The sequence below is a fragment of the Arachis hypogaea genome, chromosome 4, assembly GCF_003086295.3.
Source record: "Arachis hypogaea cultivar Tifrunner chromosome 4, arahy.Tifrunner.gnm2.J5K5, whole genome shotgun sequence".
Classification (NCBI taxonomy): domain Eukaryota; kingdom Viridiplantae; phylum Streptophyta; class Magnoliopsida; order Fabales; family Fabaceae; genus Arachis; species Arachis hypogaea.
The window spans coordinates 56930252-56956891 of NC_092039.1; the positions used below are offsets into that span (position 1 = coordinate 56930252).

General features: G+C 37.3%; 1 protein-coding gene across 1 annotated transcript; it reads left to right on the top strand.

Annotated features, from left to right (window-relative positions):
* Positions 1-11379: 11379 nt before the first annotated feature.
* LOC140184127 (novel plant SNARE 12-like) lies at positions 11380-21413 on the top strand. The gene is made up of 6 exons (XM_072234417.1): positions 11380-11457; positions 11533-11589; positions 11677-11769; positions 11858-11932; positions 21207-21275; positions 21378-21413. Exons 1-6 carry the CDS (start codon positions 11380-11382, stop codon positions 21411-21413), a joined length of 408 nt encoding a protein of 135 aa, XP_072090518.1.
* Positions 21414-26640: the final 5227 nt, after the last annotated feature.

The window sequence follows — 26640 nt, forward strand, 5'->3', positions numbered from 1 at the left end:
AATAGATGAAGAAGGAGAAGATATGGAGGAGAGGGAGAGAGGGTAGTGTTTCGGCCAAGAAGGAGAAGAGAGGGTTGTGTTGTGTGAAAAGGAAAAAGAATGGAGGGGTTTATATAGTGGAGGGAGAGGGGTTAAGGTTCGGCCATATTGGGTGGGTTGGGTGGGAAAAAGGGATTTTGAATTTTGAAAGTAGGTGGGGTTTATGGGGAAGAGTGGATGGATGTGAGTGGTGAAGAGGTGATGGGGAAGAGAGATTGAGGTGTTTGGTGAAGGGTTTTTGGGGAAGAGTGTTATTGGATTGTGTGAAGAGGAGAGAAGGTGAGTTAAGGTAGGGGGGATTGATGGGTGTTTTTGTGGAAAAACGATTCCCAAACACACAAATCCAACCGGCAAGTATACCGGGTCGCATCAAGTAGTAATAACACACTTAGAGTGAGGTCGATCCCACAGGGATTGATGGATCAAGCAACTTTAGTGGGTGATTAGTTTAGTCAAGCTAATATTGAGTGAATTGTGTGAAGAGTGACCGACAGAAAGTAAATTGCAAGAATTAAAAGTGCAGAAGCTAAATTGGACAGAAACTTAAATGGGTGGAAGCTTAAATGACAAGAAATTTAAATTGCAGTGAATGTAAAGGGGAGTGGGTGTTGGAAATTAAAGAAAGCAGTAAATTAGAACTCAGATCAATTGTAGAAAATTTAACTTGCAGGAGAAATAACTTGGAGGTAGTGCAACAGAAAGTAAAAATTGTAGAGAATAAAATTGTAGCAGAGAAGTAAATAAGCAAGAAAACTCAATTCAATTATGAAGTCTAAAAAGACAAGTGAGAATCTCAGGGAATCAATGAGACTAGAAAACAAGTCTAGATCTCAATTCCTTCCTTGATCCAACAGAGAAACAATTTGAAGAAGAAATAGAGATGGAAGCAGTAAAGAGAGCCTTGATTCAAATCACAATTCCTTGAATTATGCAGCAAAATAAAATAGAGAGATCTCAGATAGAAATTGAAACAGAATTTCTCCAATCTCAATCTAAGATTTAAACAAGTGTGCAGGAAATGAAAATGAGAAAACCCAGAGGAAGGAGAATTCAATTCCTCTTCCCAGAAACTAACTAAAAATGCAAAGTGAGCTCCCTTTGTGAGTACTACGAAAATTCTAAAAGAAAACTCCCAAAAGGAAAAGCTCCCTCTGTGAGTACCACGAAAATTCTAAAAGAAAACTCCCAAAAGGAAAAGCTCTCTGAAAAACTTAAATTCTAAGCTATTTATACACTCTCTTCAAATGATCTTCAAGCCTTGAATTGGGCCCTTGCTTTTGATGGAATTGGGTTGACAAAAGCCTCTGTTGATTGCTTCTAGTGTTGGAAAGAAACCCACTTGTGAACCGGGCTATGAACCATTTAAGCTTAAGTCAAAGTTTGAGGCAAGCTTTGACTCAAGCTTTTTTAGCAGACTGCTCCTAGGTGCTGCCATCCACGTTTGGCTCAACGTTTGAGGTCAAACGTGAGCTCAAACATGGCTTCTTCATTGCATCTCTTCTGGCCAACGTTTGGCCCAACGTTTGTGGCAAACGTTGGCGCAAACGTTGGCTTATCCAAGGCTTCAAACGGAGTGCTCTTCTTTGCTAATATGGCGCCAACGCTTGACCTCAAGCTTGAGGCAAACGTTGGCGCAAGCTTTTGATAGCTCCAGGTTTGGTTTTCCTTGCTGCTTGTGGCCAACGTTTGACCTCAAGCTTGAGGCAAACGTTGGCGCAAGCTTTTGAACTCCCTGGGTGAAATGATGCTTCTTCTCACGTTTGAGCTTAAGCTTGAGGCAAGCTTTAGCTCAAACGTGAGTCTTCCTTTTTGCCTTTGCCATCTTCTTTTCTTCAACCTTCTTCAAAGCTTTTTTCACCAATCTTCAATCAATCAAAAGCATGAAAGCTATGCTCAAAATCATGAGATTGCTTCTCTTTAATAATATGTGATAATTATAGCACAAAATCTCATGAAAATGCATCAATTTATCCATGATTGATTGAATCTAAGGAAACATGAAATTCCACCCAAATGGCTTACTTGTGGCTCAAGAAAGTGCATAAAACCAAGTAAAAACTAATGAAAAAGGCTTGTGAAACTAGCCTAAGATGACTTGTCATCAGGGATCCTGTGGGGTCCACAGATCCTGAGATGATCCTGTGGGGTCCACAGATCCTGAGGGGTCAAGGATTGTCATCCCTGCAGCAATGAGGCGTGTAAAATGCCCTTTGCATGCAATCCTGGCGTTCAACGCCAGATTGATGCTTGTTTCTGGCGTTGAACGCTCATTTGCAGCATGTTTCTAGCGTTGAATGCCAGTTCCATGCTTGTTTATGGTGTTCAGCGCTAGCTTTCCTCAAGGTGTATTCCTGGCGTTTACACGCCAGGATGTTGCTTGTTTCTAGCATTCAACGCCAGATCCATGCTCTGTTCTGGCATTGAACACCAGCCAGATGCTCCTTACTGGCGTTTAAACGCCAGTAAGCCCTTCCTCCAGGGTGTGCTTTTTCTTCTGCTGTTTTTGATTCTATTTTTTTATTTTAGTATTTATTTCGTGACTCCACATGATCATGAAGCTAATAAAACATAAAAGAACAATAAAAGATAATTAAAATTAGATAAATAAAAATTGGGTTTCCTCCCAATAAATGCTCTTTTAATGTCACTAGCTTGACAGTGGCCTCTCATGGAGCCTCACCGGTGATCAGGTCAATATTGTAGACTCCCAGCATCAAACTGAGAGTTTGGAAGTGGGGATTCAACACCAAACTTAGAGTTTGGCTGTGGCCTCCCAACACCAAACTTAGAGTTTGATTGTGGGGGCTCTGTTTGACTCTGTACTGAAAGAAGCTTTTCGTGCTTCCTCTCCATAGTTGTAGAAGAACACCCTTGGGTTTTAAACACAAGGTAATCCCCATTCAATTGAAGGACTAATTCTCCTCTGTTAACATCTATCATAGCTCCTGCTGTGGCTAGGAAAGGTCTTCCAAGGATGATGCATTCATCCTCCTCCTTCCTAGTGTCTAAGATTATGAAATCAGCAGGGATGTAAAGGCCTTCAACCTTCACTAACACGTCCTCTACTAATCCATAAGCTTGTCTTATTGACTTGTCTGCCATATGTAGTGAGAATATGGCAGGCTGTACCTCAATAATCCCCAGCTTCTCCATTACAGAGAGTGGCATAAGATTTATACCTGACCCTAGGTCACATAGAGCCTTCTCAAAGGTCATGGTGTCTATGGTACATAGTATTAAGAATTTTCCAGGATATTGTCTCTTTTGAGGTAAAGTTTGCTGAACCCATGTATCTAGTTCACTAATGAGCAAAGGAGGTTCACCTTCCCAAGTCTCATTACCAAACAACTTGGCATTCACCTTCATGATGGCTCCTAGATATTGAGCAACTTGCTCTCCAGTTACATCTTTATCCTCTTAAGAGGAAGAATAGTCTTCAGAGCTCATGAATGGCAGAAGGAGATTCAATGGGATCTCTATGGTCTCTATATAAGTCTCAGATTCCTTCAGGTCCTTAATAAGGAACTCCTTCTTGCCTGGGAGACGTCCCATTTCAAGACCTTGCACTCTCTTTTTGGATTCTCTTCAGTATTACTTGGGAGAGCATCAATTTCAAGAACTCCCTTCCTTTGAGGCGTCCCATTACTCATGAAATTCCTCTCAGAAGTATACATGAATTGGTTATTTGCAACCATGTCAATGAGTTCTTGAGCTTCTGCAGGCGTTTTCTTTAGGTGAATGGATCCACCTGCAGAATGGTCTTGTGACATCTTAGAGAATTCAGATAGGCCATAATAGAATATATCCAAAATGGTCCATTCAGAAAGCATGTCAGAAGGACACCTTTTGGTCATCTGCTTGTATCTTTCCCAAGCTTCATAGAGGGATTCACCGTCTTTTTGTTTGAAGGTTTGAACATCCACTCTAAGCTTGGTCAGCTTTTGAGGAGGAAAGAACTTAGCCAAGAAGGCCGCGACCTGCTTATCCCATGAGTCCAGGCTATCTTTAGGTTGTGAATCCAACCATATTCTAGCTTTGTCTCTTACAGCAAAGGGGAAAAGCATGAGCCTGTAGACTTCAGGATCTACTCCATTAGTCTTAACAGTCTCACAGATCTGCAAGAACTCAGTTAAAAACTGATAGAGATCTTCTGATGGAAGTCCATGGAACTTGCAGTTCTGTTGCAGTAGAGCAACTAGTTGAGGTTTCAGCTCAAAGTTATTTGCTCCAATAGCAGGGATTGAGATGCTTCTTCCATCAAACTTGGAAGTAGGTGTAGTATAATCACCAAGCATCCTCCTTGCATTATTATTTTCGGCTACCATCTCCTCTTCCTTTTCAAAAATTTCTGTAAGGTTGTCTCTGGATTGTTGTAATTTAGCTTCTCTTAATTTCTTCTTCAGAGTCCTTTCAAGTTCAAGATCTGCCTCAACAAGAATGTTCTTGTCCTTGCTCCTGCTCATATGAAAAAGAAGGGAACAGAAAATAATAATAGGGATCCTCTTTACCACAGTAGAGAGATTCCTTTATGTTAGTAGAAGAAGAAAAGAATAGAAAAAGGAAAAGGTACGAATCCAAACACAAGGGTAAAGATAGGTTCAGATTCTTGAGATGAGGAGAAGTGTTAGTAAATAAATAAATAAATAGAAGAAGATGAGAGGGAGAGAATTCAAAAATAAATTTTGAAAAAGAGTTAGTGATTTTCAAAAATTAGAGAGAAGAATTAAAATTAAAATTAAAATTTAAAACCATTAGTTAATTAAAAGAATTTTGAAAAAGAGGGAGATGATTTTAGAAAATTAGAGAGAGAAAAGTAGTTAGGTGGTTTTGAAAAAGATAAGAAACAAACAAAAAGTCAATTAGTTAGTTGAAAAAGATTTGAAAATCAATTTTGAAAAGATAAGAAGTTAGAGAAGACATTTTTGAAATCAAATTTTGAAAAAGATATGATTTGAAAAAGATATGATTGAAAAGATATTTTGAAAAAGATTTGATTTTTAAAATTAAAATTGATTACTTGACCAACAAGAAACTAAAAGATATGACTCTAGAATTTAAAGATTGAATCTTTCTTAACAAGAAAGTAACAAACTTCAAATTTTTTAATCAATCATATTCATTGTTAGTAAAGTTTTCAAAATTTTGAAATAAAGATAAGAAAAAGATTTTGAAAAATATTTTTTTAAATTTTCGAAAATATAAAAAAAATGAAAAAGATTTGATTTTTGAAAAAGATTTTGAAAAGATAGGATTTTTAAAATTGAAAATTTGACTTGACTTATAAGAAATAGTTAAGTTTTTAAAAATTTTTGACCAAGTCAACTCAAATTTTCGAAAATTATGAGCAAAATAAGGAAAAGATATTTTTTATTTTTGAATTTTTAATGAGGAGAGAGAAAAATACAAAAAATGACTCACAACATGAAAATTATGAATCAAAACCAATGATGCATGCAAGAACACTATGAATGTCAAGATGAACACCAAGAACATTTTGAAGATCAAGATGAATATCAAGACTTATTTTTGAAAAATTTTCAAGAAAAGAAAAATATGGAAGACACCAAACTTAGAAATTTTTCATGTTTAGACACTATGAATGCAAAAATGCATATGAAAAACAAGAAAAGACACAAAACAAGAAAATGCAAAGATCAAACAAGAAGACTTACCAAGAACAACTTGAAGATCATGAAGAACACATGCATGAGTTTTCGAAAAAATGCATAAATTTTAAAAACATGCAATTGACACCAAACTTAAAATTTGACTCTAGACTCAAACAAGAAACACAAAATAATTTTTTTTGATTTTATGATTTTATTAAATTTTTTTTGGATTTTTCAGAAATAATTTTTTTTTTGAAAAAACGAAAATAAATAAAAAATTTTGAAAGATTTTTTTAAACTTCTTGAAAAGAAAATTACCTAAGCTGAGCAACAAGATGAACCGTCAGTTGTCCAAACTCGAACAATCCCCAGCAACGGCGCCAAAAACTTAGTGCACAAAATTGTGATCTCTAATAATGGCATTCAACTTGGTATGCGCATCTACTAACTCAGCACTTTCTTCACAACTTCGCACAACTAACCAGCAAGTGAACTGGGTCGTCCAAGTAATAAACCTTAAGTGAGTAAGGGTCGATCCCACGGAGATTGTTGGTGTGAAGCAAGCTATGGTCATCGTGTAAATCTCAGTTAGGCGGATAATAAATGGTTATGGAGTTTTCGAATAATAATAATAAATAAACAAAAAATAAAGATAGAAATACTTATGTAAATCCTTGGTGAGAATTTCAGACAAGTGTATAGAGATGCTTTGTCTCTGTTGGATCTCTGCTTTTCTACTGCCTTCCTTCAATCCTTCTTACTTCTTGCTGTATATAGGGCATCACCGTTGTCAATGGCTACGTCCCATCCTCTCAGTGAAAATGGTCCAAATACTCTATCACAGCACGGCTAATCATCTGTCGGTCTCGATCATGTTAGAATGAATCCATTAATTCTTTTGCGATTGTCATCACGTCCAACAATCTCGCGTTTGAAGCTCATCACAGTCATTCAATCCCTGAATCCTACTCGAAATACCACAGACAAGGTTTTTGACTTTCTGGATTCTCATGAATGCTGCCATCAATTCTAGCTTATACCACAAAGATTCTGATTAAGGAATCCCAGAGATATGCGCTCGGTCTAAGGTAGAACGGAAGTGGTTGTCAGTCACGTGTTCATAGCTGAGAATGATGAAGAGTGTCACGAATCATCACATTCATCATGGTTAAGTGCAATGAATATCTTAGAACAGGAATAAACTGAATTGAATAGAAAATAGTAGTAATTGCATTAAAACTCGAGGTGCAGCAGAGCTCCACACCCTTAATTTATGATGTGTCGAAACTCCACCGTTGAAAATACATAAGTGATAGTGGTCCCGGCATGGCCGAATGGCCAGCCCCCTAAATGTGATCAATAGTCTCCTAAGATGAATAATGGAATAAAACCGAGACCAAAGATGTCTAATACAATAGTAAAATGTCCTATTTATACTATACTAGCTACTAGGGTTTACAAAAGTAAGTAATTGATGCATAAATCCACTTCCGGGGCCCACTTGGTTTGTGCTTGGGCTGAGCTTGAGCTTTACACATGCAGAGGCTTCTCTTGGAGTTAAACGCCACATTGTAACGTGTTTTTGGCGTTCAACTCTGGTTCGTGACGTGTTTCTGGCGTTTGACTCCAGAATGCAACACGGAACTGGCGTTGAGCGCTAGTTTGCGTCGTCTAATCTCGAATAAAGTATAGACTTTTATATATTGTGGGAAAGCTCTGGATGTGTGCTTTTCATCACCATTAAGAGCGCGCCATTTGGAGTTTTGTAGGGCCAGAAAATCCATTTCGAGGGCAGGGAGGTCAGAATCCAACAGCATAACCAGTCCTTTGTCAGCCTTCTATCAGAGTTTTGCTCAGGTCCCTCAATTTCAGCCAGAAATTACCTTAAATCATAGAAAAACACACAAACTCATAGTAAAGTCCAGAAATGTGAATTTAGCATAAAAACTAATGAAAAAACCCCTAAAAGTAACTAGATCCTACTAAAAACTATCTAAAAATAATGCCAAAAAGCGTATAAATTATCCGCTCATCACCGCCCCCATCGTTTTTACTTTAATGAGGTCACGTACGAGCTGCGACACATACGCAAGGACCACACGTACACGCCGTCTGGCATTTTACTTCTCATGCGTACACATCATATCACGTGTACGCGTCGCCTGGAGAACCTCACTTTCACGCGTGTGCATCTGTCATGCGTGTGCATCGATGTATGCACTCCAAATCCTTGATTTTCCATGAATTCTCTACTTTGCATGCTTTTCTCTTTACTCCTTTGATCCATTCCTTGCCTCCTAAACCTGAAATCACCAACAAACACATCAAGGCATCTAGTGGAATCAAAGGTGAATTAAAATTAGCAAATTAAAGGCCTAAAAAGCATGTTTTTACACTTAAGAACAAATTAAGAGAAAGTCATGAAATAATGCTATTTCATTGAATAAATGCGAAAAAAGTTGATAAAATTCTCTAAATTAAGCACAAGATAGACCCTAAAAATGGTGTTTATCAATGTTCTAGAGATGTCTAGTGGTGCTGAATACATTGTTGACCTCAGAAGCAGAGTTTGCGGTTGTGGTAATTTCCAGGTGACCTGACTCCCATGTCGCCATGTTTTTATGTCTTGTGCTAACTGGCATCTCGATTGGCGAACTTTTGTTCATGATATCTACATAATGGATGAAATTCATAGAGTTTACCAGCACGAGTTTGTACCGATAGGCGGATTCAAGCACATGACCAGCTAACACTAGACCACGGTTGATCCTTAATGCTGCACTCCAGCAAGGTGGTAAAGGTAGACCAAAATTAACCCAATATTTGAATGAAATAGATGCTCGCCAAATGCGGTGCCCGCGGCAATGCAATCTCTATAGGGGCAAGGGCTATAGCTGCAGTTGATGCCCTCATCGTCCCGGGTTGCATTAAAATCAAATTGTACAAGTGGTGCATGGTGTAAGTCCCCAAATATTTAAAAATTAAATAATTAGTTATTTATGAGTCATTATATTTGTTGAGATTTTGTTTTTAAAAAAATCATTTTACCCAAAATAATTAAATAGAATTTTATGATTATTGAAGTTTAATTTAATTATGATCAGCCAAACCATTAAGAAAAAGAAAGAAAGAGATTGAACCGTGAGTGAGGGAATGTGGGGCCATGGAACTTTTGAATTTTGGCGCTCGATTTCTTGAGATTCATAACTCCAATAAAAAATCTAATCCGATTAAAGTGTTCGTAGCTTCCTCCTCTTCATGTTGACATTACTTTTGTTTGGGAGAAATCGATGATGGAGTTGTTTCCTTTCAATGCAAAGTTCGACCGAGGGAGCCTTGAAGGTGGAGTAGCCGATCTTGACGTTTTCTTCTTCAACAGCTTGATCAAAAAATTTCTCCGAAGTTTCCGTTGTTTTGATTTCGTATGGAGGCACTACAAGAAAATGGAACATTTGTAACAAAAAATTTGTATAAAATTTAAAATTGTTACAAAAAAATAGTATTTTGTAATAATAATTAGTGATTGTTACAAAAGAATAATGTTTTGTAACAAAGGAAACAAGTTGTTACAAAATATGATAATATTTTGTAACAATCTATTTTATTTTATTACAAATTGTGTTATTTTTTGTAACGAGATGGTATTTTGTTACAAAATATTACAATATTTTGTAACAAAAAAAATAACTTGCAAAAATTCAAAATATTTTATAACAAATTCTTTTTTGTTTCAAAAACTCCAATTGTTTTGTAACAAAATAACTTTTTATTTCAAAATTCCCAATTGTTTTGTGACAAAAAATTAATTTGTCACAAAATTTAATATTGTTTGTAACAAGTTAATTATTTGTCACAAAATATAAGTATATTTTATAACAATTTCTTTTTTTTAAAATGTTAAATACTTTAAGAGTAAAAAGATTTTGTATATATATTTTTTAAAATAATTTTATTTTGTTTCAAAAATTAAATTTTTTTATACAATGTATGTATTCATTAATAGATTGATAGATAAAATCTTATACGTTTTGAAAGTAATTTTTATGGTATTATATTTGAATTTTAAATTGTTATACCTATCATGAATATTTTGTAAAATTGTTATATTACTTGTATATATTTTTTCCTAATTTATCAAATCAAAACCTAATTTAACTTAAAATCACAAATTTCCTAATTTATACCCTAAATTAGTCTCACGCACACACAGAAAAGGGAAGCTCGAAGGGGGGGGGGGAATAGAAGGAAAAGGAGGGAAGAAACAAAGAAGAGGGAAGAGGGACAGAGGAAGGAGACGTGACGAGGAGAGGAGGAGAGGGCCGTTTCAGTCACTACTAAAGCCTCCAGTGCTGCCGTTGCTGCTGTAGACCTCGTCCCAGCCGCAAAGAAGAGGAGGAAGGGCGCTGTTTGCGCCTTCGCTGCTGCCCTGCGTTGTCACTGTCGAGAAGCAGGACGAGATAGAGAGAGACGCGAAGGAGGATGCTGGAGGCCACCACCGCTGCTATTGCCGTCACTGGGATCGTCGGAAGCTGCCGTGACCACCACTGAGCTCCACGCTAGAATCACTAATGGAGGTGCCTTTGCTGCCCCTATTTTGGTTTAGGTCATCCGCTCCTTTAACTTGTTCTACTTCCAGTTTTACTCTACTATTATCCTACTTTTGCTATCTTGTTTCCGTTCCGTTGTTTGTTAGTTACCGAAACTGTGATTATTGCTACTGCTAAAGAGGGCTGCCGGGGGTTACTAATCGGGTTCCATACAACTCGCCACGTCTCCATTTATTTCTGCCTATTGCTCAGCCATCACTAGAGTCCTCTATCGCCACCTGGAGCCAATACTAGAGCTATTGCTAATAGTTTTGGTCTGACCTTTTCTTCAATTTTAGTTCATTTACATGTTTTCTTGTCTTTGCCATGCTTTTTCTGATTTGATCTTTGTATATGTCCTTGTCTTCGGTTTCTCGAAACTGTTACAGCCACTGCAATTTTATAATGACTTAGTTGTTGTACGAGGCGTCGGAGCTGTTACTGCTTCTGTGGGAATCAATGCTATCGCTGCTGCCTCGTCGTAACCTCGCCTTCAGTTTTTTTAATTGCGATATCGAGGTAGGGGGTTTAACTTAAACGATTTTAATTTAAGAATGCCCATAAAAATCTGTATCTGTGTTCTATTATTTTGGTTAAAAATATGTATCTGTGTTCTATTATTTGGAGAGTTGGTAGTTGATATTTGATATTTAAGCTATAGTTTATTTGCAAAACTTAGTTTATTCTTATTTCAAGTGCATCAAATTCTTGACTGTTCTAATGGCCTCTCATAGTATTTAAGAGGGAGGAATTATAGACAAACAGTTGCCGAGACTATACACCTGATTCACTGAAGTTCATCAATTTCATGATTATTCATGGTGGCATCCTTAAAGGCAAATGGATTTACTGGATGTATGCCTAATGCAATGGAAGGTGTATAAATAAGATGATCTAAACTCTCCATTGAGTTAGAATTCATATCTGTGTTTTTCCCATTGTAACTTGTCTCCATATCATCTTTTCATTGTATATGTATGCTAATTTTTGCATCGGCATAGCAGGCATCATCTTTATTGGCATGATGCTTGAATTTTTGGGTTAGGGGTTGGGCACTTGCCCTTTCTCTGCATGTTTTTGTTCTCTTGTGTAGTGATCGAAGAATATATCTCACCAAATTGACCCATTTGTCTTGTTGTATATAAATGTCTAATCAAGAACTTATCAATGTTGGGATGAAGCAAATGGATGAAACTGATCATGCTATTGAAAGATCTAAACAGGTGTGACTTACATCAGATTCAAAATTAGACTTCGTTGCATGTTTATGTTCATTCTTAAATTTATACAAAATGTAGGTTATTCATCAAACGATCGAAGTAGGCTCCCAAACTACTACTACCTTGAAGGGCCAAGTATGTGTTTTATGTCAAATTCAATTTAGGAAAGGGGAAATCATATCCTATCAAACATTTGATGTGTCTTGTAATCAAATTGTGCAGACTGAACAAATGGGTCGGATTGTTAATGAGCTTGATTCAATTCAATTTTCAATTAAGAAGGCCTTGAAACTTGTAAAGGAGATTGGCAAACAGGTTGATTTTATTTTTGTTTGTTTGTATGCAATATAAACATTTTAAACATCGGCCATGACTTATACTCTAGGTTACCTCCTGTTATCAGGTAGCTACTGATAAGTGCATCATGTTGCTTCTGGTGCTTATTGTCTATGGTGTCATTGCCGTTATTGTTTTGAAGGTACTATCTTCATTCGATCTATTAATTTCATCAATTTGTCACTGATACTTCATCAATTTGGACTTTACTATGAGTTTTTGTATTTTTCTATGATTTCAGGTATTTTCTAGCTGAAATTGAGGGATCTGAGCAAAAATCTGATAGGAGGCTGACAAAGGACTGCTGATGCTGTTGGATTCTGACATCCCTGCACTCGAAATAGATTTTTTGGAGCTACAGAACTCCAAATGGCGCGCTCTAAACTGCGTTGGAAAGTAGACATCCAGGGCTTTCCAGAAATATATAATAGTCTACACTTTATTCGAGTTTAGATGACGCAAATTGGCATTCAACACCAGTTCCATGCGGCATTCTGGAGTAAAACGCCAGAAACACGTGTAAAGCTCAAGTTCAGCCCAAGCACACACCAAGTGGGCCCCGGAAGTGGATTTCTACATCAATTACTTATCTCTGTAACCCTAGTAGCTAGTTTAGTATAAATAGAACTTTTTGCTATTGTATTCAGGGTCTTTTTCCCTATTTTTTTGAATTCATATGTCGTTTGGGGAGGCTGGCCATTCGGCCATTCCTAGACCTTGTTCTTATGTATTTTCAATGGTGGAGTTTCTACACACCATAGATTAAGATGTGGAGCTCTGCTGCTCCTCGAGCATTAATGCAATTACTATTGTTCTTCTATCTAATTCATGCTTATTCTTATTCTAAGATATTCATTCACACTTCAACCTGATGAATGTGATGATCCGTGACACTCATCACCATCCATAGCCTATGAATGAGTTCCTGACAACCACTTCCGTTCTACATTCGATTGAATGAGTATCTCATGGATTCCTTAATCAGAATCTTCGTGGTATAAGCTAGAATCCATTGGCGGCCATTCTTGAGAATCCAGAAAGTCTAAACCTTGTCTGTGGTATTCCAAGTAGGATTTAGGGATTGAATAACTGTGACGAGCTTCAAACTCGCGAGTGTTTGGCGTAGTGACAGATGCAAAAGAATCACTGGATTCTATTCCGACATGATCGAGAACCGACAGATGATTAGCCGTGCTGTGACAGAGCATTTGGACCATTTTCACTGAGAGGACGGGAGGTAGCCATTGACAATGGTGAAACCCAACATACAGCTTGCCATGGAAAGGAGTAAGAATGATTGGAGGAAGGCAGTAGGAAAGCTGAGATTCAGAAGGGACAAAGCATCTCCATACACTTATCCGAAATTCCCACCAATAAATTACATAAGTATCTCTATCTTTATTTTATGCTTTATTCATCTTTATATTTTCGAAAACCATTATAACCATTTGAATCTGCCTAACTAAGATTTCCAAGATGACCATAGCTTGCTTCATACCAACAATCTCCGTGGGATCGACCCTTACTCACGTAAGGTATTACTTGGATAACCCAGTGCACTTGCAGGTTAGTTGTGCAAAGTTGTGACAAAGTGTGATTCACGTTTGAGAGCTCCAAGTCTTTGGCACCATTGTTGATGATCATAATTTCGTGCACCAAGTTTTTGCCGCCGTTGCCGGGGATTGTTTGAGTTTGGACAACTGATGGTTCATCTTGTTGCTCAGATTAGGTAATTTTCTTTTCAAAAAAAATTTTCAAAAATCTTTCAAAAAGTTTTTTTATTTGTTTGCGTTTTTCCAAAATTAATTTTCGAAAAATTCAAAAAAAATTATAAAATCATAAAAATAAAAAATATTTTGTGTTTCTTGTTTGAGTCTAGTGTCAATTTTTAAGTTTGGTGTCAATTGCATGTTTTAAAAACTTTTGCATTTTTCAAAAGTTCATGCATGTGTTCTTCATGATCTTCAAGTTGTTCTTGGTAAATCTTCTTGTTTGATCTTCATATTTTCTTGTTTTGTGTCTTTTGTTGTTTTTCATATGCATTTTTGCATTCATAGTATCTAAGCATTAAAAATTTCTAAGTTTTGTGTCTTGCATGTTTTTATTTTCTTGAAAATTTTCAAAAATAAGTCTTGATGTTCATCTTGATCTTCAAAGTGTTCTTGGTGTTCATCTTGATATTCATAATGTTCTTGCAGGTATCATGTGTTTTGATTCATAATTTTCATGTTGTGAGTCATTTTTGTGTTTTTCTCTCTCATCATTAAAAATTCAAAAAATCAAAAAAATCTTTTCTTTTTTTTCTCTCATAAATTTCAAAATCTTTGTTGTGATGAGCGGATATTTTATACGGTTTTTGGGGATAATTTCATGTAGTTTTTAGTATGTTTTAGTTTGTTTTTAGTATATTTTTATTAGTTTTTAGGCAAAATTCATATTTCTTGACTTTACTATGAGTTTGTGTGTTTTTCTGTGATTTCAGGTATTTTCTGGCTGAAATTGAGGGAGTTGAGCAAAAATCTGATTCAGGCTGAGAAAGGACTGCTAATGCTATTGGATTCTGACCTCTCTGCACTCGGAATGGATTTTTTGGAGCTACAGGAGTCCAATTGGTGCGCTCTCAATTGAGATGGAAAGTAGACATCCAGGGCTTTTCAGCAATATATAAGAGTCCATACTTTGCTCGAAGATAAATGATGGAAACTGGCGTTTAACGCCAGTTCCATGTTCCATTCTGGCGTTAAAAGCCAGAAACAGGTTACCAGTTAGTGTTAAACGCCCAAAACAAGTCACAACCTGATGTTTAACTCCAGAAACAGCCCAGGCACGTGAGAAGCTCAAGTCTCATCCCCAATACACACCAAGTGGGCCCCATATGTGGATTTATGCACTATCTATCTTAGTTTACTCATTTTCTATAAACCTAGGTTACTAGTTTAGTATTTGAACAACTTTTAGAGACTTATTTTGTACCTCATGACATTTTAGATCTGAACTTTGTACTTTTTGATGGCATGAGTCTCTAAACTCCATTGTTGGGGGTGAGGAGCTCTACAGCGTCTCGATGAATTAATACAATTATTTCTGTTTTCTATTCAAACATGCTTGTTTCTATCTAAGATGTTCATTCGCACTTCAATATGATGAATATGATGATCCGTGACACTCATCACTATTCTCAATCTATGAACGCGTGCCTGATAACCACCTCCGTTCTACCTTCGATTGAATAAGTATCTCTTGGATTCCTTAATCAGAATCTTCGTGGTATAAGCTAGAATCCATTGGTAGCATTCTTGAGAATCTAGAAAGTCTAAACCTTGTCTATGGTATTCCGAGTAGGATTCAGGGATTGAATGACTGTGACGAGCTTCAAACTCACAAGGGTTGGGCCTAGTGACAGACGCAAAAGGATCAATGGATCCTATTCCAGCATGAGTGAGAACCAACAGATGATTAGCCATGCGGTAACAACGCATCTGGACTATTTTCATCGAGAGGACGGAAGGTAGCCATTGACAACGGTGATCCACTAACACAGCTTGCCATAGGAGGAACCTTGCGTGCGTGAAGAAGAAGACAGGGGGAAAGTAGAGACTCAGAAGACACAGCATCTCCAAAACTCCAACATATTCTCCATTACTGCATAATAAGTATTATTTAACCCATGCTCTCTTGTTTATTTGCAAGTCAACTGATAATTATAATTGATACCCTGACTAAGAGTTACAAGATAACCATAGCTTGCTTCAAGCCAACAATTTCCGCGGGATCGACCCTTACTCACGTAAGGTATTACTTGGACGACCCAATGTACTTGCTGGTTAGTAGTGCGAAATTACATAGTGTGAGTGTAATTTTCATGCACCAAGTTTTTGGCGCCGTTGCCGGAGATTGTTTGAGTTTGAACAACTAACGGTGAATCTTGTTGCTTATATTAGGAAAATTTTGTCTTTTGGGTCAAAGTCTTTTATTTTCTTTTCAAAAATATTATTTTTCTCTATTAATTTTTAGTTTTTATATGAGTTTAGTGCCATGTTTTAAGTTTGGTGTCAATTGCATGCTTTTCTTTGTCTTTCAATTTTCGAATTGCATGTTCTTTGTTCATCTTTGACCTTCAAGTTGTTCTTGTCTATTTTCCTTGTTTGATCTTTAGCTTGTCTTGTTTTGTGTCTTTTCTTGTTTCTCTTGTGCTTTTTCAAAATATCAGTTTTCAAAAAAAAAATTTATTTATTAAAAATACCTTTTTAAAGCACGTTATATTTATAGTTCAGTTGGCTAGAGCATTGTGTTTGTGTTCTTGGAAATTGGGCATCTTCCTTTTAAAACTTTTTCAAAAATAATTTTTCTCTGATTAAATCTTGTGCCAAACTTTAAGTTTGGTATTCTCTTGTTAATTTTCCTTTAATTTTCAAAAATTTTATTGTGGTTTTCTAAAAATTTTAAATTTGGTGATCTATCTTCTGTTCTTGTTGTTCTTGGGAGTCTTCAAGGTGTTCTTGAGTCTTCTTTATGTTTTGATCTTAAAATTTTCAAGTTTGGTGTGCCTTGGTGTTTTCCTTCCAAAATTTTCAAAAATAAGGAGCATTGGATTTAAAAATTTGAAGTCTTGTGTCTTTTGTGTGTTTTTCTCTTTCATAAAAAATTCAAAAATCAAAAAAATTATCCTTTCTAACTATTTTTAAGCAATTATTTCGAATTTTTTTATAAAAATTCAGATTTCAATTTCAAAATTTTTCAAATCTTATACTTTTAAGATTTTTAAAAATCATATCTTTTTTAAAAATATCCTAACCACTTTCTCTCTCCTCACTTTTTCGAAAATCTTCATAAAATATTTTTAAATTTTTTTATTTTTATTTTAGTTTTTATTTTATTTTATTTTATTATTTCGAAATTATTTTTTTATAATAAAATAAATAAAATAAATCCACATCATCTCCCTTTCTCCATCATGGACCTAAGTTGAAATGAACAGTCTAGAAGGACTCTAGGGTCATATGCTAACCCCACTACTGCTTCATAAGGGAGTAGTATCTGTATAACCTCCATCAAAGTCAGTAGTTTTGAGTTGAATCCTCAACTCATTATCATTATGCAGCAAAGTTGCCAGTATTTCAGTCTTCCACCGGAAGAACCTACAGAGTTTCTGGCACAGTTTTTACAAATTGCTGACACAGTACATGATAAGGAAGTAGATCAGGATGTCTACAAATTATTACTATTTCCATTTGCTGTAAAAGACCAAGCTAAGAGGTGGTTAAATAACCAACCTAAGGCTAGCATAAGGACATGAAACAGCTGTCAGAAAAATTCCTGAATCAATATTTCCCTCCAAAATGGATGACACAGCTAAGGCTGAACATTCAAGGCTTTAAACAAGGAGATAATGAATCTCTTTATGATGCCTAGGGGAGATACAGAGAGATACTAAGAAAATGTCCCTCTGAAATGTTCTCAGAGTGGGTGCAGTTAGATATCTTTTATTATGGGCTTACAGAGAAAGCTCAGATGTCTTTGGACCACTCAGCTGGTGGATCTATACACATGAGAAAGACGATTGAAAAAGCTCAAGAGCTCATTGATACAGTTGCCAGAAATCAGCATCTGTACCTAAGTAGTGAACATCCCATGAAAGAAGAGGCTAAAACAGTAACTGCTGAACTCAGTCTTGCAGAACAAGTTATTGAATTCAATCAGCAATTAGATTTTCTAACAAAATAGCTAGCCAAATTCAAGGAGATATTACAAGACACAAGAATGGCTAATATGAACATGGAAGTACAGTTGAAGCAAATAGAATAGCAGTTATCAAAACAAATAACAGAAGAGTGCTAAACAGTTCAATTAAGAAGCGGGAAGACATTAAATACCTCAGTTCAAGGCAGCAGGAAGCCAAGAAATGAACAAACTGCTACCCAAAATCCCTTTGAGGATAGTGTTCCGAGGGTTACCTGAAATTGTAGGTCAATCTCGGACGAGATTTTTTGTGCTGGTCGGAACTGATGTGTCCGGCTGGTGAATAGCGGCCGGAGCTGGTGCGTCCGACTTGTTGGACTGAATGTGCTGCTGATCCTTTGTCACCGAAGGGTGGGGGGTACCTGCAGGGGACTCCGATGCTTAAGTTAGCAAGGGGATTAAGCAGGTATTGAGTAGAATCAGAGTATGAGTTATACCTGGGTGCTCCAGTGTATTTATAATGGTGAGATGTGGCCTTCTGTGGATAAGATAAGTTGGTTATCTTATCTTATCTTTTATCTTTAAGTGAGGTCATCTTATCTTTAAGGGAACCGCCCTTCTCGCTGTAGGCTTAGGCCGCTTTAGGATTTGGGATGTGTTCCTCTATTTGGGCCCTTCTTTTGGCTTTCGTAAGGACTTGACCGAGATCTTTCGGAAGAGGTCGGGTTGTCCTGACCTGAAGAGGTCGGTCGCTTTGTCTGTCGAACATCCCGGGTCGGTCATCTTGACCCAGGGTATGAACAGTGCCCCTGCTTGAGCTCAGTCTTCTTTTTTGAGGTCGAGTCTTTGACTTCGGTCCTTCTTTGGTGAAGTCGAACTCAAGCATTTTTTCGATTCCTTTGTAGTTGCTTTTGAATGTAAAACGTTTCCTTTAAAAGACGCGCGCTTTTATATCGGCGCTTTTTTGGGAACGTGCAAGGGTTTAATGCTTTCTTTAATTTTGAGCATTAATTGCCCCGTTTTCCCTAGGCTCTTTACTTTGATTTTGAAAAACCCAGAAAACGGTTTCTCTCCTTTTATTTTCTTTGTAACATCTTCGTAACTTTTTCCGCTTCTCTCTTCACTCTCCATCTTTCGCTTGCGTTTCTGCTTTCTGGCGTTAGTGGCATCACTCGGCAGTTTCCTAGGCAACTTTCGTTCTGCCCCTTTTTTCGAAGTTTCTTCCGTCTCCAGGTTAGTCCCTTTTCATGCTTTCTCTTTGATTGTGGTTTTGTGAAGAGGTTTCGGTTTTGATCCTCTCTTTCTGGCAAAGTTTGGATCTTTCTGTTTTCTTTGAGCCCTAGATTTGTTGAAGTGTGCTTTCTCAGAGTTTCTCTATTTTCTGCATGATCCTTTTTGCCTTTGTTGGGTGCCTCTAAGGCTTTGCATGGTTTCATTATTTCTATTCTTGGTATTGCTTGTCTGTGTCTGTTCCTCGTTTATTTGAAGGTTGCTTTTGTCTGTTCTTTAATAAGGTTGCATCTTTTAATGGTCTCTGCTTGGCGTGCTTTTTGCTGAAAAGTGTTGCTGTTTTGGATTTTTTTTGAGAAATGCTGGGATGTTGACTTCACACTATTTTTCTGGGAACCTTGCCTTGTTACTCCCTCTAAAGGATGCCCCAGGACTTTGGTTTGAGTCTTGGGGTTTTCCGTTTCTTGCCTTTCATTGCCTGAGAAGTATTTAACCGAGTTATTTTCTCCTTTGTCCGAGATGTTTGTAGTAACCTCATTTTTTTTTCTTACTTGTAGGACTAGTTGGCCTCATGTCTTCTCCCAATAATATTGTAGAGATGTCGTCCAGAGTTCCCGAGGGGATGTCCGATTGGTTGGACTCCCTTGTTTTGTAGTGTATTTCTGTTGTGGATGCTGAGTTTTGCACAAAACTGAGGAAGCGCCATAGGATTTGTGGTAACAATGCCCGTGAGGAGGATTACGAGCTTGTTGCCCCTGATTCTGACGATAGAGTTTGCTCTCCGACTTCTATTGAGGGAGAGCGTCCCTTCTTTTATGCTTACGAATAATTTTTTAGTCAGTTGAACGTTTCTTTTCCTTTTACTGCTTTTGAAACCGACCTGTTGTGGTCGTGTAACATTGCTCCATCCCAGCTTCACCCAAAACCCTGGGGTTTTATTAAAATTTTCCAACTTCTCTGTCGTGAACTAGATGTAACACCTTCCCAGACTCTTTTTCTTTACTTGTTTGTTTCTGCCAAGCCTGGCGGTTCTTCAAAACAGAAAGCTTCTTGGGTTTCTTTCCTGTCCGCCCAGGGCCATAAAGTGTTTGCGATGTATGATGAGTCCTTTAAGGACTTCAAGAACTACTTCTTTAAAGTTCGAGCTGTTGAGCGGGCTCGCCCCTTTTTTCTTGATGAAAATGACGAGCCTGCTTTTCCTCTAGAGTCGCAAAAGAATGTAAGAGTGCCACGTTACACATGGGAAATGCTTAGTGAGGTTGAGCAGGCCTTTGTAGTTGTTCTTGAAGATTTGTGGGGAAAGCCTCCCCATCTAGATACGAAGAGATTTTTGAGTGATCCATCTTTGGTTCGGGTTGCTTTGGGTACTGTCTGCTTTATTTTTATACTTGCTTCCAAGCTTTTTCTTCTCCTATGTTGTAACTTGTCTTTTGTGGTTGATTTTGTGTTTTTCAGAGATGTCGAAGAATAATGATTCTATAAAGGCCTTCAAGAAGGCGAAGAAGGCGACTGCTGCTTTAAACATTTCGACCAAGGCGGCCGGAGAGGGATCTTCCCAGGTTCCAGTTAAACCTTCTGTACCTAGTTCTCCCGGGCCGCGGAAAGCAATTTCTATTCCTCGGGTTCGTCTGGTTGATCCTCCACAATCTTCTGCTGCAGCTCCTTGTGCCCCTCCTAATAAGAAGCAAAAAACATCCGAGCCCTTTAACCTGGATGCCCCAGATTTTGATGCTATCGAGTTTGTTGACCAGCATATTGCCCCTTATGGTGGGCTTTCCATGGACGACGTTTCTCTTCTTCAGCATCTGAATTTTATCACAAAAAGTAGTGTGAAGATGGCTCATATGGGTGCGGCTATATTCCGAACAGTTCAGGGGATTCCGATTCATGCCACAAAATCCTTCATAGAAGAGGCCAAGTCGGAATTTGATCGAATCAAGGGTCTGAAGGAGGAGTTGGAGGTGAAGTTGGTGAAAGTGGAGAAGGAGTTGGAGGGTGAGAAGGCCAGTTCTATTGCCTTGGCTGCATCTTTGAAGCTGGCCGAGGATATGGCATTGAAACATAAGGATAGCTATGTCTCGGCATATAGGGAATTGATGCATCTTCGGGAGGATTTGGAAACCGCTCGCGTTAATTATGGTGAGCTTCAGGGTCACCTTGTAGGTAGCGTAACTGCAGCCTCCGAGAACCTGATGGAGCAGTTCTGGTTGTTGCTCCTGATGCTGACATGACTCTCATCAGCCTGGACAATGTCGTGAGGGATGGTAAGATTGTCCCTGATGACCAAGATGATGATGGGACTAATCCTCCTCCAGTGCCTTCTCTTAAGGTGTCGACCTCCTCTGTTCCTCCCATTACATCTGATCAAGATTGCCAGATTCTGAACCGGGATGATGGAACCGTAGATGCTGTGCCCCTTCAGACTCGTCCTCCTTCTCCCCGTACTAATGCTGCTGGGAAGGCTCCTGATCTTAGCTGATCTTTTTTCTGGATATTTGTGTAAATAGCCCGTTTTGTGGGCTTTTGAACTTGTTTTTGTGAATGATGGTTTGTTGACTGTTAATACTCTAGTTGCTGTTTTTAGCAACTTATTTTGAAAACAAAATGGTTTCTCTGAGGCTGATTTTGGTGGCCTCTTTGAAGCTTTATCATACTATGCTTTCATTGTGCTCTAGCAGGGTGTCTATCGGAATCTTGCTGCTTGGCCTCTTTAGATTGCTTTCGTATTTTTGTTTGTAGCTTGGATCCTTTTGAGGTTGTGACTTGTGGGGGGTCCAACTTGTTTTTCGGTTTCCTCGCTTTTGTTTTGTGTTTTTAGCGCCTTATAACCGATTTCTTTATGTTGGTCCCTTTTTAAGTTATTTTTGTAATCCTCTTTTCTGGGACTTTGCCAGGTCTCTTTAAGGGATTACTTTTATAACTTATCTTTGTAGGAGACCGACTTTGTTAGGTCGATCTTTTCCTAGTTGTTTTTGTAATCCTCTTTCTTGGACCTGTGTTAGGTCTCTTTCAAGGATTACTTTTACAACTTGTTTTGTAGGAAACCGACTTTGTTAGGTCGATCTCTTCTAAGTTATTTTTGTAATCCTCTTTCTTGGACCATTGTTAGGTCTCTTTTAGGGATTACTTTTACAACTTGTTTTGTAGGAAACCGAGTTCGTTAAGTCGATCTCTTCTAAGTTGTTTTTGTAATCCTCTTTCTTGGACCTTTGTTAGGTCTCTTTCAGGGATTACTTTGATAACTTTTTAGTGGTAGGAGTCTGACTTGGCTATGTCGGTCTCCTTTAAGTTATTTTTTGTTGTCCTCTTTCTTGGATCTTTGTCAGATCTCTTTCTAGGACTACTTGTATAACTTTTTAGTGGTAGGAGTCTGACTTGGTTATGTCGGTCTCCTTTAAGTTATTTTTTGCAGTCCTCTGATGAGCGGATAATTTATACGCTTTTTGGCATTGTTTTTAGGTAGTTTTTAGTAAGTTCAAGCTACTTTTAGGGATGTTTTCATTAGTTTTTATGTTAAATTCACATTTCTGGACTTTACTATGAGTTTGTGTGTTTTTCTGTGATTTTAGGTAATTTCTGGCTGAAATTGAGGGACTTGAGCAAAAACTCTGAAAAAGGCTGACAAAAGGACTGCTGATGTTGTTGGAATCTGACCTCCCTGCACTCGAAATGGATTTTCTAGAGCTACAGAACTCCAATTGGCGCGCTCTCAACGGCGTTGGAAATTAGACATTCAGAGCTTTCCAGCAATATATAATAATCCATACTTTATTCGGAAATTGATGACGTAACTTGGCAATGAACGCCAAGTACATGCTGCTGTCTGGAGTTAAACGCCAGAAACACGTCATGATCCGGAGTTGAACGCCCAAAATACACTATAACTTGGCGTTCAACTCCAAGAAAAGCCTCAGCTCGTGGACAGATCAAGCTCAGCCCAAACATACACCAAGTGGGCCCCGGAAGTGGATTTATGCATCAATTACTTACTCATGTAAACCCTAGTAGCTAGTTTAGTATAAATAAGACTTTTTACTAGTGTATTAGTCATCTTTTGACCATTCGGTCTTTTGATCACCTTCATGGGGGCTGGCCATTCGGCCATGCCTGAATCTTTCACTTATGTACTTTCAATAGTGGAGTTTCTACACACCATAGATTAAGGGTGTGGAGCTCTGCTGTATCTCAAGTTTCAATACAATTACTATTACTTTCTATTCAATTCTCTTTTATTCTTATTCCAAGATATACGTTGCACAACACTTTGATGAATGTGATGATCCGTGACACTCATCATCATTCTCACCTATGAACGTGCGTGACTGACAACCACTTCCGTTCTACTCTAGGCCGGGCACATATCTCTTAGATTCCCTAACAGAATCTTCGTGGTATAAGCTTGATAGATGGCGGCATTCATGGGGATCCAGAAAGTCTAACCTTGTCTGTGGTATTCCGAGTAGGATCCCGGGAATCCGGAAAGTCTAACCTTGTCTGTGGTATTCCGAGTAGGATTCCGGTATTGAATGACTGTGACGAGCTTCAAACTCCTGAAGGCTGCGTGATGACAAACGCAAAAGAATCAATGGATTCTACTCCAACCTGATTGAGAACCGACAGATGATTAGCCGTGCTATGACAGAGCATTTGGACCATTTTCACTGAGAGGATGGGATGTAACTATCAACAAGGGTGATGCCTCCAGACGATTAGCCGTGCAGTGACAGCGCATAGGACCATTTTCCCGAGAGGATTAAAAGTAGCCATTGTTGATGGTAATGCCCTACATACAGCTTGCCATGGAAAGGAGTAAGAAGGATTGGATGAATGTAATAAAAAATAGAGATTCAAGAGGAGCACAGCACCTCCACATGCCTATCTGAAATTCCCACTATTGATCTACATAAGTATTTCTATCCCTTTTTATTTTCTATTTATTATTAATTTTTGAAACCCATAACCATTTAATCTGCTTAACTGAGATTTACCAGGTGACCATAGCTTGCTTCATATCAACAATCTCTGTGGGATCGACCCTTACTCACGTAAGGTTTATTACTTGGACGACCTAGTACACTTGCTGGTTAGTTGAACGAGATTGTGGAAAGAAATTGCTGAGTTAATGTTTTTATGCACATGCTAAAGAGCCATTATTGTTGATCACAATTTCGCCCACCATGTTTTTGGCGCCGTTGCCGGGGATTGTTCGAGTATGGACAACTGACGGTTCATCTTGTTGCTCAGATTAGGTAATTTTCTTTTCAAAAACTTTTTCAAAATTTTTCTTTTTCGTTTTTCCAAAATTTTTTTGAAAAAAATTAATAAAAATCCAAAAAAATTAATAAAATCATAAAATTCAAAAATATTTTGTGTTTCTTGTTTGAGTCTTGAGTCAAATTTTTTAAGTTTGGTGTCAATTGCATGTTTTAAAAATTTTACTTGCATTTTTCGAAAATTCCATGCATTCATAGTGTTCTTCATGATCTTCAAGTTGTTCTTGACAAGTCTTCTTGTTTGATCTTGATGATTTCTTGTTTTGTGTTGTTTGTTGTTTATCATATGCATTTTTTGTTTGTTAGAGTCCATGCATTAAAGATTTCTAAGTTTGGTGTCTTGCATGTTTTATTTGCATCAAAATTTTTTTAAAAAAATATGTTCTTGATGTTCATCATGATCTTCAAAGTATTCTTGGTGTTCATCTTGACATTCATAGTGTTCTTGCATGCATTATGTGTTTTGATCCAAAATTTTCATGATTTGGGTCATGTTTGTTATTTTTCTCTCTCATCATAAAAAAATTCAAAAATCAAAAAATATCTTTTCCTTATTTTTCTCATAATTTTCGAAATTTTGGGTTGACTTGGTCAAAAAAATTTTTAAAATTAGTTGTTTCTTACAAGTCAAGTCAAATTTCCAATTTTAAAAATCTTATCTTTTCAAAATCTTTTTCAAAAATCATATCTTTCTCATTTTTTTTTCTATTTTTCGAAAATTTTAAAAAATCTTTTCTAAAATTATTTTCAAAATCTTTTCCTTATCTTTATATCAAATTTTCAAAAACTCACTAACAATTAATGTGATTGATTCAAAAATTTGAAGTTTGTTACTTTCTTGTTAAGAAAGGTTCAATCTTTAAGTTCTAGAATCTTATCTTGTAGTTTCTTGTTAGTGAAGTAAGTAATTTTAAAATGTTTGAATTAAATCTTTTTATCTTTTATCTTATCTTTTTCAAAAATTTTATCTTTTTCAAAATTTGATTTTAAAATAACTTACCTAACTTATCTTCTTATCTTTTCAAATTTGATTTTAATATCTTTTTCAACTAACTCTTTGACTTTTTGTTTGTTTCTTATCTTTTTCAAAACCACGTAACTACTCTTCCCTCTCTAATTTTTGAAAATATCTCATCTCTTTTTCAAAAATTCTTTTTATTTTAAATTTTAATTTTGATCTTATCTTATTCCTAATTTTCGAAAATTACTAACCCCTTTTTCAAAATTATTTTTGAAATTCTCCCTCTCTTTTCTTATTCTATTTAATTATTTAATTACTAACACTTCTCGTCACCTCTCTTCACCTAAATATCCGAACCCACTATTCTTCATTCTTCTCCCCTTTCTTTTTCTACTAACATAAAGGAATCTCTATACTGTGACATAGAGGATTTCTCTTTCTTTTCTTGTTTTCTTCTCTTTCATATGAGTAGGAACAAGGATAAAGGCACTCTTGTTGAAATTGATCCAGAACCTGAAAGGACTCTGAAGAGAAAATTAAGAGAAGCTAAGTTACAACAATCTAAAGGTAACCTTTCAGAAACATTACAACAAGAGAAGGAGATGGCAGCCGAAAATAATAATAATGCAAGGAGGATGCTTGGTGACTTCACAAAGCCAACATCCAAATTTGATGGAAGAAGCATCTCCATTCCTGCCATTGGAGCCAACAACTTTGAGCTGAAACCTCAGCTAGTTGCCTTAATGCAACAAAACTGCAAGTTTTATGGACTTCCATCTGAAGATCCTTACTAGTTTTTAACTGAGTTCTTGCAGATTTGTGAGACTGTAAAGACGAATGGAGTTGATCCTGAAGTCTACAGACTCATGCTTTTCCCTTTTGCTGTAAGAGACAGAGCTAGAATATGGTTGGATTCACAACCCAAGGATAGCCTGGACTCCTGGGATAAGCTGGTCACTGTCTTCTTGGATAAATTATTTCCTCCTCAAAAGCTAAGCAAGCTGAGAGTGGATGTTCAGACCTTCAAGCAAAAATATGGTGAATCTCTCTATGAAGCTTGGGAAAGATACAAGCAGCTGACCAAAAGGTGTCCATCTGACATGTTTTCAGAATGGACCATATTAGATATATTCTATTATGGTCTATCTGAATTTTCAAAAATGTCATTGGACCATTCTGCAGGTGACTCTATTCACCTAAAGAAAACGCCTGAAGAGGCTCAAGAACTCATTGACATGGTTGCAAACAACCAATTCATGTACACTTCTAAGAGGAATTCCGTGAATAATGGGATACCTCAGAAGAAAGGAATTCTTGAAATTGATGCTCTGAATGCCATATTAGCTCAGAACAAAGTGTTGACTCAACAGGTCAACATGATCTCTCAAAGTCTAAATGGATGGCAACATGCATCCAACAGTACTAAAGAGGCAGCTTCTGAAGAAGCTTATGATCCTGAGAACCCTGCCGTGGCAGAGGTTACTTACATGGGTGAACCTTATGGAAACACCTATAATTCATCATGGAGAAATCATCCAAATTTCTCATGGAAGGATCAACAAAAGCCTCAACAAGGCTTTAACAATGGTGGACGCAATAGGCTAAGCAATAGCAAGCCTTTTCCATCATCTTCTCAGCAACAGACAGAGAATTCTGAACAAAACACTTCTAATTTAGCCAATCTAGTCTCTGATCTGTCAAAGGCCA